Genomic DNA, 15,752 nt, shown 5'->3' with positions numbered 1-15,752 from the left:
AAAACAAGACAATGAAGAACTTTTCCTTTAGACTCCAGACTATGGTCCAAACGGAAATCCAAACGGCCCTAAATAGGATCAAGGAGGACGTAACAGCCCTAGGATCCCGCACACATATCCTAGAAGAAAAAATTGACGACACAGCAAAGGCCCTGCAATCCACCGAAGCTAAAGTCCAACCTATGCAAAACCGCATAGACGAAATTAGCAGAAGACAGGAAGATGCAGACATCCGGGCCAGAAGAAACAACTTGAGAATCTGCAATATCGTGGAATCGGTGTTGGACCTGGAAGAATTCCTGATTAGATGGTTCAGAGTCCTCTTGCCAGACCTACCTAGAGAGCAACTCCTAATGGACAGGTGCCACTGGGCCCTGCGTCCCAGACCCCCATCTGGTGATACGCCCAGAGATGTGATCCTCAGATTAAATTACTACAAAACTAAAAGAGGCTCTCCTACAAGTAACCTGCGCGGAACGATCGCTCACATTGGAAAACATGCTCCTTCAGATGTTCCAAGATAAAGCCCCATCTACTCTGGCTGAACAAAGGAACCTACGACCGGTGACCGAAGTTCTACATGACAAGAGCGTTCGCTATCGCTGGGGATTCCCTTGCAAAATTCTGGTGAAGGCCGAGCATACGCTTTAAGGGATCTGGACAAAGCTGCTACCTATCTGGAAAGTCTGGGCATCACAACACCACAAGACCTCAAGACTCCCAGACCTCAGCAAACTACGGCTCCAGAATGGCACAAAGTGCAAGACAAGCGACAAACCACCAGAATTCCCTCTGATCCAGCTCCTGTTCCAAAGGCAGTCGGCTGATTATCCCACTCGTATGGGTTTAAGGTAAACACGCCCCATAAGCCCATTTAGGGCATGCGGGGTTTACGACTAAGGACCACTGATCTGGCCATTTGCCACTAGCGATCTGTAACCCAAAGCAAGAAGAGAGATGAGTGAGACTTTGAAATAACTCTATACATTCAGATATAAAAACAGTCTTCCCTCTAAGACCCCATCTGCCAGTTTACCTGGTGAACCTATGTTCCCACGTATAGCTAGGAGGTACAGAATCACAAAAGAAGCTACAGATCAAGAAAAGGAATGGGTCCTGACATCTGCCACAGTTTTTCATGATAAAGTTACAGTCAGAAAACAATGTTAAGAGGTCTAGAGACTTAAGAGTTACTAAGCATTTGAGTTGTGGTTGCATCTATTGATATACACAGTTAATTGGCAGCCGTATCAGTTTATATCTGGGGGGAGGGGGGAAAAAATACAAATTGCCCCCCACTGTTGCACTGTTGGTTACAAAAAGAGTTACATAAATGTTGTGAAAAATAGTCTGTATAAGTATGTTTCGGTTCAGTTGTGAACAAGTTATCAAGAAGGAAGTTTGTTGTATGAAGGTCCCCAAATACAAGTTATATTTGACCAGAACGCCACTTTTTGTTTTTGACTCTGCTTGCTCTTCCCTCCTTCCCCTACCGGACGTGGCTCTCACCATCTATCGCCGGCAGGCACGTTGGTAGAGATGATTGCTGTTCTGAGTCCACATCGTCCTCCCAGTTTCTATAGCCCTAAACCCCCCTCCCCACACCCTAGAGTTAGGGCTCCACAGTCCAGATTCTGTGTAATTACTGGACCGTTTGTTTTGTTTCTCTCTCTCCCACCCCTCCCCCCTTTTTCTCCCCTGAAGGTGCAACCTAACCTAACCATGCATCAAGAAATCTTACCAACCCTACGAAATTTAACAAAGACCATATTCCACAACGATGTCGATTAAGGTAATAACACATAACACTAAAGTCCTCAATATCCCCCAAAAAAGGCGGATTGCACTAACAGACTACAAGAAAACGGCAGGGGATATTATACTACTGCAGGAGACACACTATAGAAACACCCCTACGTACAGTATTTATGATAAACATTTCTCACTGATATTTTTAGCCTCAGCTCCGGTAAAAAAAAAAAAAAGTTGTGGCGATCCTGCTCCATAAAGGGTTTCTATTCACCCCGATCAAGGTGGTGTCGGATGTCGAGGGGAGATACCTGATTGTCATCTCCACTCCATGCAGGGTACCTGAGACAATCGCTAATGTTAACGCCCCTAACTCTGGCCGTTCCAAATTCTTCTCCACCTTCTTCAAAAAAGCTGGGTTCCGTGGCAAAGGGCCAAATTATACTAGGCGGGGACTTCAACATGACCCTGGACAAAAAATTAGACAGGTCAGCCCCATTGCCACAGAGCCAGATGTGCCAAAGCCCGGACGACCATCTGAAACTCATAGAATATCTCAAGGTGCCTGACTTGATATTATGGATTTTTTTTTCTTCCAATGCTGGGAGTGTCCCAAACCAGTCATCCATCTGGGAAGCCCATAAGTCTGTTTTAAGAGGCAAACTAATCGGAATAGCGGCAAACAGAAAAAAGGCAAGACAAGCTACAATAGACAAGTTGAACGTAATAATCACAAATCTAGAGCAATCCCACAAAAACCCTTCTAAAAAACTCTTGAGGGAGCTGGCGACCTGCAGTGGGGAACTTAATACTTGCCTGTCCGAGGCGGCAGAAAGAACGATGATGGCATACCCACACCCCTGACATTTTAAGAGACACTGTGCCGCAAGGCTTCAAACCAAAGAAGGTCGGCATCAACTATTTATTCTTCTATCTTTCTCCCTTCTCTGGAAAAAGAATTCCCTTTTATAACACAATGGGAAAGAGATTTGGGCCAAACTCTGGAACCAGAAATATGGGAGAAAATATTTGAAGCAGCGGCCACAAGGTCTATATGTACACAGATCAAAGAAAATGCTTATAAAGTTTTATATCGGTGATACCTAACCCCAGAGCGTCTGGCTAAAATGTATCCGGGCACGTCCCCTATGTGTCCTAAAGGTTGCGGTCAACGCGCCCTGTTTATTCATATGTGGTGGCTGTGCCCCTGGGTGACGGAGCTCTGGAGAGGGGCTCACAGGCTGACACAGAGATTTCTGGGTTTTGACTTCCCTCTCGAACCATGGGTATGTCTCCTAAACAAACCCCAGGAAAACATGGATAGGTACCAAAATAAACTTATTAGCCATATGACAGCAACACGCTGTGCCATAGCAGAGGCGTGGATGAGCCCGAACCTGACGGTTCTTAACCAGATAAGAACAAGAATATGGTACACTCTCAAAATGGAGAGACTCACTGGGATTCGGAGAGATTCCTGCTCAAAGTTTCAAAAGGTACAGCAGCTGTGGCTGATTTATGAAACTCTCAACAGGCAGGGACATCCACCCATAGATCAGCCAATATCCTCCAATGAGGCTCTCTCTGTTCTCCAGTTTGCTCTGTGGGTCAGCCATCCGAAAAACATACGATAAAGAGGGTTATGAACAGAATTGATCTGAAATGATGTTGAAGTGTATAAGTGTAAAACTATTCATTTTGGCCAGTGGTCATGTATTACATATTTTTACTATGGGAAATGGGCTCTTCGGGAATGTTGAACCATTCCTGCCCCCCCCCCCCCTTTTGATTTCTGTATTCCCCCGCCCACAACTGTTGGAAAAACTTAATAAAAAATTAAGTGAATTTTTTTTTTATATTAATGTAGTATACAGTATACAGCAAATTAATCTGCTTTCATGTGGTAAAAAAGGGCAGTCTTTTTATACAAAAGCACTAAAGTGAGTACAGTACCTGCTGAGAACAGAAAAACTCAACATTAAGTAGGTTTAAGCAAATAACAGATTGCACCTTTGAGCTGGCACCTACGAGAGGTAACTCTCAATGTATTACTTCCTGGTAAAACATTTTATAAATAAATACATTTGTGATTCTACATAGTTCTTACACACGTGAACTTATCAATGCCCGTTTATCAAGCAGTACTTTACAACCATAAAAGGACATGGTACATCAGAAAATGATTTATGATTTATTAACAGAAAATAATAAAGGGATTTTTAGTTATCACGTATTACAATACATGATAAAAAGAAAATTAAATCACCAGGTTACTTCCTATAACCAATAGTTGGGCACTGCTATCAATCTATGCCGGACTAACCCCATAAATTAGATGAATCCACAAACCTGCCAGCACAAATAATGCTGCTGGCTCCTCTTAAGTGAGAGCATCATCGTCATTTACTACCAAATATGGTGGTCCCGGCAAAGATGTAGGTTCTCTGATCACTTCCTAACATTTATGGAAGTTTAGGTTTGGGCTTTATAGAGGACACAGTCATGTACATTAAAAAAAACACTTGCTTTTCGTTTTCTACTAATAATTCCAAGGTGTGTATTAAACAAGGTCCCCTAACTGCAACACTGGAGCAAAGAGAAATCAATGCTATTTCCCCCTTTCTTTGATAAATCTGGTGCAGTTTTTTGGTTAGCTGTTTGACTTTGATAGACACCTATATATCTTGCAGTGCATAAATCTTCTTTAGAGAGATAGAGGATGCTCCAGTTTCCGGAATTATAATAAAGCGCTTTATTCGACCAACTATTGAAGTTATTCAGGGACCCCTTGTTGGAGTCTCAAGACCCTACCTACCTATCTAGACAACATTAACCTCTTGCCACTATGGATTAAAGATATATGGACATATTAAGTAGGATGTATATTGGATCATAATATTGCTATATATCATTCAGCTCAAGTAAGGCTCAGGTATCTCAAGCAATATTCTAGATATTGTTATTGTTGATTGTGAATTTTTTAATAAATGTGTATTTCATATTTTATATACTTGTTTTGAATGCTTCATCCTTAGGCACCTCGGCACAGTAGGCTCTGCATTCGTTAGAGATAATTGGTTTTATTCCTATTTGCCAATTTGTTTATAGGGGAATCAAGATCCCCTATTACTCCTGCTGCAGAACACCAATTTTCTTCAAGGACCTGCAAATCTTTTTGTTTGAGGTAACTTTTACACAGATTATAATTTAATAATCACTTTTTATTATTGTTAGGTATTTCACTTTAGCACCCCTTATTTTTTCACTTTTGTTTAATGCAGACCTGTAAAAAGATCTAATTCAGGTCATTTTACTCAGTGACCAAATGTGTCAGACACTGTCATCTTACATATTATTTGTATCTGGTCTCTCAAAGAACAAACCCGCCAGGTACCGTCCAGACTCCTCAGAATCATCCATCTTCAATTCTCAACTAAATTGACCACAAAGAAAAAAAAGATAACAGGATTAGAGATTTGTTTCCTTATTTGGCACGCTTAACGAAGATGTGTTTTTTTCTCTCTTTTTCCCCACACATCTTTAGCCCTTCTTCTGTAAAGTACGATTAGCGCCAATACAGGTCATCATACGGAAGGCCCCATTAACTTCAATGGCAGCTCCGTGCGATAGCACTTTTTGCCCTTTACAGAATAAGTGCCCAGTCTCTTATTCTTCCTCTCTCATTTCCTCCCCTTATGGATTTCATCTTCTTTTCACAAACTTTTAATTCCTCCTATTTTTTTCTCTACTTTTGTTCCCAATCTCTTTCTCCCTTCATTATATACAGTGTATATATATATATATATATAGCAACTGTAAATATTCCTGTATATTCATTTGCATGTCTTAGACAGGTCTGCAACCCTGTCTTTCACCATTATCACCCAGCACACAGCACTTCCACTGCAGCAAGGGATTCTGGGAAATGACATGCAAATGAGCACACAGCGCCACCTTTTATCTCATGCTCAGTGTGTGTATATATATATATATATATATATACATACATACATACATACATACACACACATATACATACATATAAATATACATACACACACAACATTAAAGAGCGCACAATCCCATAAACATAAATAATACACAATTTAATCAAAATCTGACATAGAGTGACCATGAACATAAATGGAAAACTTGATTGAAATATAATAAAATGGAGTTGGTGGATGCTGTATCCAAATGGAATGAGGACTGTCCCTAGAGGGTTAATAATGTCTGTTAATGAGACGTGTGTATCCTGAGGTGTCCTCCTAAGATGTCAATAATGAGCGGTAACAGCCAGTTTGACTCCAAATTATAGCCCACACACAGCGTTATCCAGATGAAGATGGTAAACTGAGCTCCTAACAGCGTAAGCCTCACATATGCTGACTTAGGGAAACGCTGTTATGCGCACGCGTCAGCTAGGGCTAGCTGTCAGGTTCCCAGCAGCGGAGGCTCAGGCCTCCTTTGAGCCACAGGTATCGCACCACCCACATATACCGTAGCCACACATCTCCCAGGGGGTGGGGGAAGTGCGCTACATACATATATACATACATGTAACACAGTTCCTCTCCCCCCCTCGGAGATAGGGACTATGTGTGGGAATCTAAATGTATTACCGTGTCTGGTGCAATAATACCTGTTAGGCTCACAGGAAGCCTGAACCTCCGCTGATGGGAACCTGGGGTGTATCCTGGAACGATACTCGTAGTGCAGGATTCTAGTGTGTAGAATAACCCGACACAGGACCCACACACAGTAACCAACACACAAGATTATGGTTAAACAGTTTACTATATGTAGAGCAAAGATAACAACAGTGTCACTCTATAACACTAGGCCTCGCAGGGCCGTAACCCCACACCTTATTCCCCAACACCGTGTCCCAAGAGTCCCAAGCCCATCCAAGTGTGAGACAGCGCTGTCCACTAATTTGAGTAGATGGATGGTGCACGTGTTGTGATGAGGTACCTGCCGGGTGTGTCCACACCCGGGCGCTTAGATGCTGTACTTTGGATCCGCCGATCCAGAAGGGTGATCCACGACGCCTCCGCCTCTACGGTGGATGGCTTCCGCATGGAGTGATCCACCTTTAGAATGTCTCTGACTTCGGATACTGCAGAGGGTGATCTAGTCTGATCACCAAGGCCCAGGATGTAAACGCTTCCTGGCTGTGACCTCACTTATGCTGGTTCGACAGGACCGTGTCCCTATCCTATGGGCTGAGGGGAGTCGGGGCCTAAGGGGGGATCTCTGGCCTAGTGCAGGGGCTACTGGCTCCCTGCACATGTACACCCTACCCTTACTCTGTCCCAGCTCCGACTGACTAGCGTGGTCTCTGCCTGATGACTATATCCTGTCAGCAGGGAAATCCTAGAGCCCTATTGGCTATCGCGCAACATGTGACTGCCCCTAGGCATTGTGGGGGCTGTAGTTTCTGTAAACAGAGCTTTGTCATTGGCTGCTGGTTCGCTCCCTTACGCATGCGCAAACTCTCACGCCAACCCCAACATGGGCGTCAGACTTTTGGCGCTATACTGCGCACACGCGACCGCATAGAAGATTGTGACGCCTTGCTGCAGACGCCTCCGGGAGCCCCCGGCAACCCGCTTGCCCCTGCAGCTCCCCGATACGTCGCGGGGTCCCCCCGCTAAGCAGAGGTAAGGGGGCCAAGGGGGAACCCTGCTACATACATATATATCATAACGGTATACATACTTATTACAATGGAGACGTTAAGATGTATGAGGATTTCTAAAAGTAAAATAGAAAAAAAAGAAATTATATATATATATATATATATATATAGAACATATCGGAGATATGTGCTATATGTTTAATACATAATACTGCTTCAAACTGTCTGAGTGCTGTCGCCTCTTTGCCACTTCATGGTAATGTATGTTTTTATTATTTCTATGGGACATGCACCAGCCCACCACTGATTAGCTACAGGAGTGCCAGTGACCTTCTATCAAATATATATATATATATATATAACAACAGAAAGGGGTGAAAATGTGGTGTCATTCATTGGCAAAACAATTGCATCATATGTATGAAAGAAAGAAATCCTATTGATTTGAGTGAGGTTTTGGTAATTGCTGCACATAGTGCATTTGTTTGCAGCATATTTGCCTTGATACTTACACCCACATACATAGTCATGTCATGGCTCTTAATAAACTTAGTATTAAATCAGTGTGGTGTGCAATTGTGATCAATGTTTCATGGGAGGAATCCATAAGTTACCTCACAGCCGGCAGCCATTACAGAGTGAGGGGGGAGGGGGGAGGGGGAGGAAATGGCCACTCCCCCAGCACTGCTGCTATCTATACACACACACACACACACACACACACACACACACACACACACACACACACACACACACACACACACACACACACACACACACACACACACACACACACACACACACCTCCCCCAGCACTGCTGCTATCTATACACACACACACACACACCTCCCCCAGCACTGCTGCTATCTATACACACACACACACACACACACCTCCCCCAGCACTGCTGCTATCTGCACACACACACACACCTCCCCCAGCACTGCTGCTATCTATACACACACACACACCTCCCCCAGCACTGCTGCTATCTATACACACACACACACACACCTCCCCCAGCACTGCTGCTATCTATACACACACACACACACACACCTCCCCCAGCACTGCTGCTATCTATACACACACACACCTCCCCCAGCACTGCTGCTATCTATACACACACACACCTCCCCCAGCACTGCTGCTATCTATACACACACACACACCTCCCCCAGCACTGCTGCTATCTATACACACACACACCCTCCCCCAGCACTGCTGCTATCTATACACACACACCCTCCCCCAGCACTGCTGCTATCTATACACACACACACCCTCCCCCAGCACTGCTGCTATCTATACACACACACACCCTCCCCCAGCACTGCTGCTATCTATACACACACACACCCTCCCCCAGCACTGCTGCTATCTATACACACACACACACACACACCTCCCCCAGCACTGCTGCTATCTACACACACACCTCCCCCAGCACTGCTGCTATCTACACACACACACACCTCCCCCAGCACTGCTGCTATCTACACACACACACCTCCCCCAGCACTGCTGCTATCTACACACACACACCTCCCCCAGCACTGCTGCTATCTACACACACACACACACACACACAGACACACCCTCCCCCTTCACTGCTGCTATCTACACACACACCTTCCCCAGCACTGCTGCTATCTACACACACACACACCTCCCCCAGCACTGCTGCTATCTACACACACACACACACACACACACACACACCCCTCCCCCAGCACTGCTGCTATCTATACACACACACACACACCCACACACACGCACCCTCCCCCAGCACTGCTGCTATCTACACACACCCTCCCACTCACTGCTGCTATCTATACACACACGCATCCTCCCCCTTCACTGCTGCTATCTATACACACACGCACCCTCCCCCAGCACTGCTGCTATCTACACACACACACCTCCCCCAGCACTGCTGCTATCTACACACACACCCACCCTCCCCCTTCACTGCTGCTATCTACACACACACCTCCCCCAGCACTGCTGCTATCTGCACACACACACCCTCCCCCTTCACTGCTGCTATCTGCACACACACACCTCCCCCAGCACTGCTGATATATATACACACACACACACCTCCCCCAGCACTGCTGCTATCTGCACACACACACACCCTCCCCATTCACTGCTGCTATCTGCACACACACACACACCTCCCCCAGCACTGCTGCTATCTACACACACACCCCTCCCTCCCCAGCACTGCTGCTATCTACACACACACACACCCCTCCCTCCCCAGCACTGCTGCTATCTACACACACACACACACACACACACACACACCTCCCTCCCCAGCACTGCTGCTATCTACACACACCCCTCCCTCCCTCCCCAGCACTGCTGCTATCTACACACACCCCTCCCTCCCTCCCCAGCACTGCTGCTATCTACACACACCCCTCCCTCCCTCCCCAGCACTGCTGCTATCTACACACACCCCTCCCTCCCTCCCCAGCACTGCTGCTATCTACACACACCCCTCCCTCCCTCTCCAGCACTGCTGCTATCTACACACACCCCTCCCTCCCTCCCCAGCACTGCTGCTATCTACACACACCCCTCCCTCCCCAGCACTGCTGCTATCTACACACACCCCTCCCTCCCTCCCCAGCACTGCTGCTATCTACAGTACACACACACCACCCTCCCCAGCACTGCTACTATCTACACACACACACACACACACACACATACACACACCTCCCTCCCCAGCACTGCTGCTATCTACACACACACACACCTCCCTCCCCAGCACTGCTGCTATCTACACACACACACACACACACACACACACACCTCCCTCCCTAGCACTGCTGCTACATTTTTGCTATATTATTTATTTTCTCTCTCTGACACACACACACCCATCCATTTTTATTGCAAAGTTATCTTTATTTTTGAAACATCTTTTTCAGGTATCTTTCACTCGAAAGCCTATTCTCTTCTGCCCCCAAACAATTTGTATCTATTTTTCAGATAAATTTAGGATGATATATTTACAACTTTATACTTTTGCTAACACATTCCCAGCTCTTTCACACTTAGCTTCTATTTATTGTCCCTGACAGATGTCATCACTTTTTCTGATTGTACACATACTGTAAGTAGGCGTCTGTGACTCATTGTCACCCCCAGCCGCCCCTAATCCTAATACCACTTATGGCCCCACGGACTTTAAAGCAGGAATCATTTGCCGGTCACTTTCTGGCATTCTATATTTGTACTTGCACTTTCCGAAGTGTTTAATTTTTTTTAATCTCTGATTACTTGAAGTGCTCGTCAGAGCCCAGTGCTGTATAAAGGTTATCATGGTAACTTCAGGAGCTTGACATTAAGGAAATCAGCCATTGGTTGAAACGCTGAACTTTCAGCTAATTAGAGCAGACGCCAATAAATTGATGACATAATTACTGCATGTAAAATAAAAATATCTAATCATTTTTGAAGTGAAACGTCTTTAGTGGCACCTCATTCGTAATGGGACAAAAATGCATTGTGCAGACAGAAAAAGGAAACAGATGTGACGTCATGAAGTAAGTGCTGGCAGTTGAGGCCGGGCTGTGTTCTGGCTCAGCCCGACCCCAACACTGACATGCTCCCACCCGCCCTGCTAACCTATGTAACGGATTTTTTGGCCTAGCCTGACCCACCCAATCTCACATTGGCCCCTGTGGTCTAACCAGTCCCCATTACAGTGTAGTGTCTGGTGGTGCACCTGTTGGCAACAGGACTCCTGAGTCTCCCGCATGATGTTGTGTGGGGATTGCCAACCCAGACAGGTAGCTGAGGTAGTGTACTTGAGTCCTACCTATATCCAGTGCAGCGCCTCCAACTCATCAGGATCCAAGCGTCCGCTTGTGGATGGTCCTGGTGAGGAACTCCTCTGTGGTGCATCCCTCTGTATAATTATTCCACGCTTGCACACGTAGGTATGATTGAACAAGGCCATCTTTATTGAAGTGAGGTGGGCCAGCTGCCCCTCACAGCGGTTGTGCTCAGCCGCTCATGCTCACTGCACTGCCCTTTGAAAGGTATGTCTTCCAAATCTGGTGGATTACCTATCTCCCCTCAGGGAGATATTCTCTGTGCCAGGTCCCTGGTCACAGTCTAGTGAGCCGCCTCCTCCCAAGTCTGTACTCAGACTTGCTCCTTACTCCAACAACTACAACCAACTAACTTTTGAGCAGTGCTGTGCCTTATGTATCCTCTGGAGGCAGGCACAACTCTGACATCACTAATTATGGATTCAGAGTATGTGGCCACTCCCACCCATACATAGGGCACCTTACCAGGGTATGAGGGCAAACCTCCATAATTACTGCTGGCATTCCCACAACTTACCAGGCCTTACTGCAAGCAGGAGAGATGACTGTAGTCCATTTTACAGCATGGCTACACCTAAAAATCACATGCGCCGCCGGCGCCGCTCCCCCCACCCCTCCCCCCACCCGCTGGTACAAACCAGCATCGTGGAGATGCAGAAGTGGAACGGATATGGAAATGACGTCAGCGCTGGCAGATGAAGCCGTCAGCCACGCAGTTACCTCCATGCCCACAGTATTGTATTGTATGTCTTTATTTATATAGCGCCATTAATGTACATAGCGCTTCACAGTAGTAATACATGTGGTAATCAAATAAATAACAGATAATATAAATAATAGATCATGGGAATAAGTGCTTTAGACATAAAAGTAACATTTCGGAAGAGGAGTCCCTGCCCCGAGGAGCTTACAGTCTAATTGGTAGGTAGGTAGAACGTACAGAGACAGTAGGAGGGAGTTCTGGTAAGTGCGTCTGCAGGGGGCCAAGCTTATGTATCATGTGTTCAGAATATCCACAGTGCTATTCATATGCTTCTTTAAGCAAGTGTGTCTTAAGGTGGGTCTTAAAGGTGTATAGAGAGGGTGCTAGTCGGGTACTGAGGGGAAGGGCATTCCAGAGGTGTGGGGCAGTCAGTGAAAAAGGTTTAAGGCGGGAGAGGGCTTTAGATACAAAAGGGGTAGAAAGAAGACATCCTTGAGAAGAACGCAAGAGTCTGGATGGTGCATAACGAGAAATTAGGGATGAGATGTAAGGAGGGGCAGAAGAATGTAAAGCTTTAAAAGTGAGGAGAAGAATGGAATGTGAGATGCGGGATTTGATCGGAAGTCAGGAGAGGGATTTCATGAGGGGAGATGCTGAGACAGATCTAGGAAAGAGTAGAGTGATTCTGGCAGCAGCATTTAGGATAGATTGTAGGGGAGACAGGTGAGAGGCAGGAAGGCCGGACAGAAGGAGGTTGCAGTAATCAAGACTCGAGAGAATGAGGGCCTGAGTCAGAGTTTTAGCAGTCGAGCAACAGAGGAAAGGGCGTATCTTTGTTATATTGCGGAGAAAAAAGCGACAAGTTTTAGAAATGTTTTGAATGTGAGGGGCGAATGTGAGAGAGGAGTCGAGTGTGACCCCTAGGCAGCATGCTTGGGCTACTGGGTGAATGATGGTAGTTCCAACAGTAATGTGGAAGGAGGTAGTAGGGCCAGGTTTGGGAGGAAGTATGAGGAGCTCTGTTTTAGCCATGTTGAGTTTAAGGCGTCGGAGGGCCATCCAGGATGATATAGCAGAGAGACATTCAGAAACTTTGGTTTGTACAGCAGGTGTAAGGTCAGGTGTTGAAAAGTATATTTGTGTGTCGTCGGCATAGAGGTGATAATTAAACCCAAAAGATGTTATTAGGTCACCTAGAGAGAGTGTGTACAGAGAAAAGAGAAGAGGTCACAGGACAGAGCCCTGGGGTACCCCCACAGAGAGATCAATAGAGGAGGAGGAGGTGTTAGCAGAAGAGACACTGAAAGTACGATGGGAGAGGTAGGATGAGATCCAGGATAGAGCTTTGTTCCGAATACCTAGAGTATGGAGAATGTGGAGGAGAAGAGGGTGGTCCACTGTGTCAAATGCTGCAGAGAGGTCGAGTAATATGAGCAGAGTGTAATGACCTCTGTCTTTGGCAGCATGGAGGTCGTCAGTTATTTTAGTGAGGGCTGTTTCGGTGGAGTGAGCAGTGCGGAAGCCAGATTGTAGAGGGTCTAGGAGAGAATAGGTGTTGAGAAAATGGAGCAAGCGAGAGAATACAAGACGTTCAAGGAGTTTAAAGGCAAAAGGCAGGAGGGAGACAGGTCGATAGTTAGAAAGACAGGTAGGGTCAAGCTTGCTGTTTTTGAGTAATGGTATGACTGTTGCATGTTTGAAGGAGGATGGAAAGGTTCCAGAGCAGAGGGAGGAGTTAAAAATGTGTGTGAGCGTAGGGATTATAGTAGGAGCAAGAGGTTTTAGGAGATGGGAGGGAATGGGGTCAAGAGGGCAAGTGGTAGAGGGAGAAGAGGCGATCAACAGCGACACATCCTCCTTTGAGACAGTGGAAAAAGAGTCAAGGAAGGCAGGAGGAGAGTTAGGAAGAGGTGTAGGATGGGAGGAAGGAACAGAGGGGATGTTCTGGCGTATGGATTCACCAGTCCATCTCAACGCAGACATTAGTGGCGCCGTCTGTCATCGCATACACATTCATACCAGCAGCCGTCCCCCTCAACGCATGCGCAGAGGCTCTGTCCATAGCCAGCGAGAGCCGTCCCCCTCAACGCATGTGCAAAGGCTCTGTCCATAACCAGCGAGAGCCGTCCCCCTCAACGCATGCGCAGGAGAATACTCAGGCTGGTGCACAAGCAGAGGTCTCCGGTGCGCATGCGCAGAGGCCTCTGGAGCTCGGCAGCACATTGCAAATAGGCAGCAGCACCAGAGGAGAATAGGACACGTAGCGCAGACCAGCCACCCACACCCACACCCAGTGTATCACACACACACAGACACACACACTGTCACACGCATACGTCACACGCATACGTCACACAATTCAAGCTTAGTGCAAAATAGCAAATACAGGGGATGTGTGCCGAGCACGCGTGTTCTAAGTCAAATTTATTTGTGTTTTGGCAATGAAATTGTATTTTGATTTTTAATTAAAACATCACCAATACAATTTCTGTGTCAAAAGTCAAAGAAGTTTCACTTAACATGCGCGTGCACGGCACACACAGCTAATTTTTTCCCCAGAAGGATAGTATCATGTTTACTATTGTATATGTATAAGAATATACAAATTGATTTTATACAGAAGTTATATTTAATGCCTCTGTAGCCATGTCCCCTGGTCCCTTTATCTTCTGGGGGGGGAGGGGGGAGGCTACAGGGAGACGCCGGCGTGGCAGGCAGACCCGGTCAGGTGCCAGCTACTCTGCAGGAGGTCTGTGGCGGTATCGGGAGCTCTGGGGCGGTTCGGTACTACAGGCGGTGGCCATCTTTGTTAAGGGCGCATGCGCATTGAAGCCTTGTGCATGCGCAGTAGCTAGGGCAGTGCGGCGGCCAATAGATACAGGCTTCCAGAGGGAACTACAGCTCCCAGCAGCCCCAGGGACAGGTACTCATGAGACGCAGCACAGCCAATAGGGCTCCCCAGATCCCCTGAGGGGAAAAGAGATACATTTGGAGCGCGAGGGAGTCGGAGCAGGGACAGAGAAGGGTGAGGTGTTCAGGGTGCCAGTGGCCCCTGAACTAGGCCACAGACCCCCCCATAGTTCCCAGCTAGGCCCCGACTCACCTTAGGCTTTGCCCCCGCTGCATACTACAGCGTCCGCTGTGGCAGACGCTGCACGGACGAGAGCCCTCCCCTTAATGGCGCCGGGCCCGCTGCGAGGGGGGCCGCAGCGCTCGGGCGAGAGTTGCTCCTGCTCTCAATAGAATTGAGAGCAGGACTCGCGTCAAGCGATTAGGCACGCCCCCCGGCAGTTCAGCCAATGAGGGCGAACCTCCCGTGTGACGTCATGGCCATGCCCCCGTCACTGCCCCGCCACGCCCCCCCCCGGTCTCTCTTCCTGCAGTGAGCTGCAGACCGGGGAATCGGCTGAACACGCCGCCAATCTCGCGGGCGCGCGTTACAGCTGTGTTACCGGGGCCTTAGCCTTAGCTTGTGGCTGCTGCAGGGAAAGCCCATAGTTAGGGACCCTTTCCGTAGTAGCTGCTTATAGGAAGATTACAGCACACCGGTGACAAGACGCACACGGTGTGCGTGGACTGTGGTACAATCCAACGGGAGGTCCCTCCAGAGGCGGACGCCTGAGGAACTGAGCGGCGTAGGAACACGTCGCTGAACAGCAGAACCATCTTCCACGACGGCCTGGCCTGGACTAAGACCAGGGAGGTATCCCAGCTGCATGTGCACCTACAGCCATATACACTGTGGGTAGTGCTACCACAACCACACTCTTTGGGTGGGCCTGTCTGTGGACACTAACAGGTTAA

The 15,752-nt window shown here is 47.2% G+C and overlaps 1 protein-coding gene across 8 annotated transcripts in view; it reads right to left on the bottom strand.

Annotated features, from left to right (window-relative positions):
* Positions 1-15,752, bottom strand: part of HFM1 (helicase for meiosis 1) — a 188,835-nt gene that overhangs the window by 127,362 nt on the left and 45,721 nt on the right. The window contains exons 1-3 of one of the 8 annotated variants that reach the window (XM_075615551.1): positions 8,005-8,034; positions 7,471-7,506; positions 5,099-5,182 (exon numbers count right to left, since the gene is read on the bottom strand). The exons of 3 other annotated variants lie outside the window; for them this stretch is intronic. In XM_075615551.1, the coding sequence (XP_075471666.1) occupies positions 5,099-5,169 (71 nt within the window). In that variant the 5' untranslated portion in view covers positions 5,170-5,182; positions 7,471-7,506; positions 8,005-8,034. Of the gene's footprint in view, positions 1-5,098; positions 5,183-6,616; positions 6,701-6,723; positions 7,346-7,470; positions 7,507-8,004; positions 8,035-15,752 lie in introns of those variants that run through there. 4 more of the 8 variants (XM_075615556.1, XM_075615555.1, XM_075615557.1 and 1 more) reach the window with 4 other exon arrangements.

The sequence above is a fragment of the Ascaphus truei genome, chromosome 10, assembly GCF_040206685.1.
Source record: "Ascaphus truei isolate aAscTru1 chromosome 10, aAscTru1.hap1, whole genome shotgun sequence".
Classification (NCBI taxonomy): Eukaryota; Metazoa; Chordata; class Amphibia; order Anura; family Ascaphidae; genus Ascaphus; species Ascaphus truei.
Note: the sequence above shows the minus strand (reverse complement) of the source record. Positions and strands in the feature narration are given on the sequence as shown.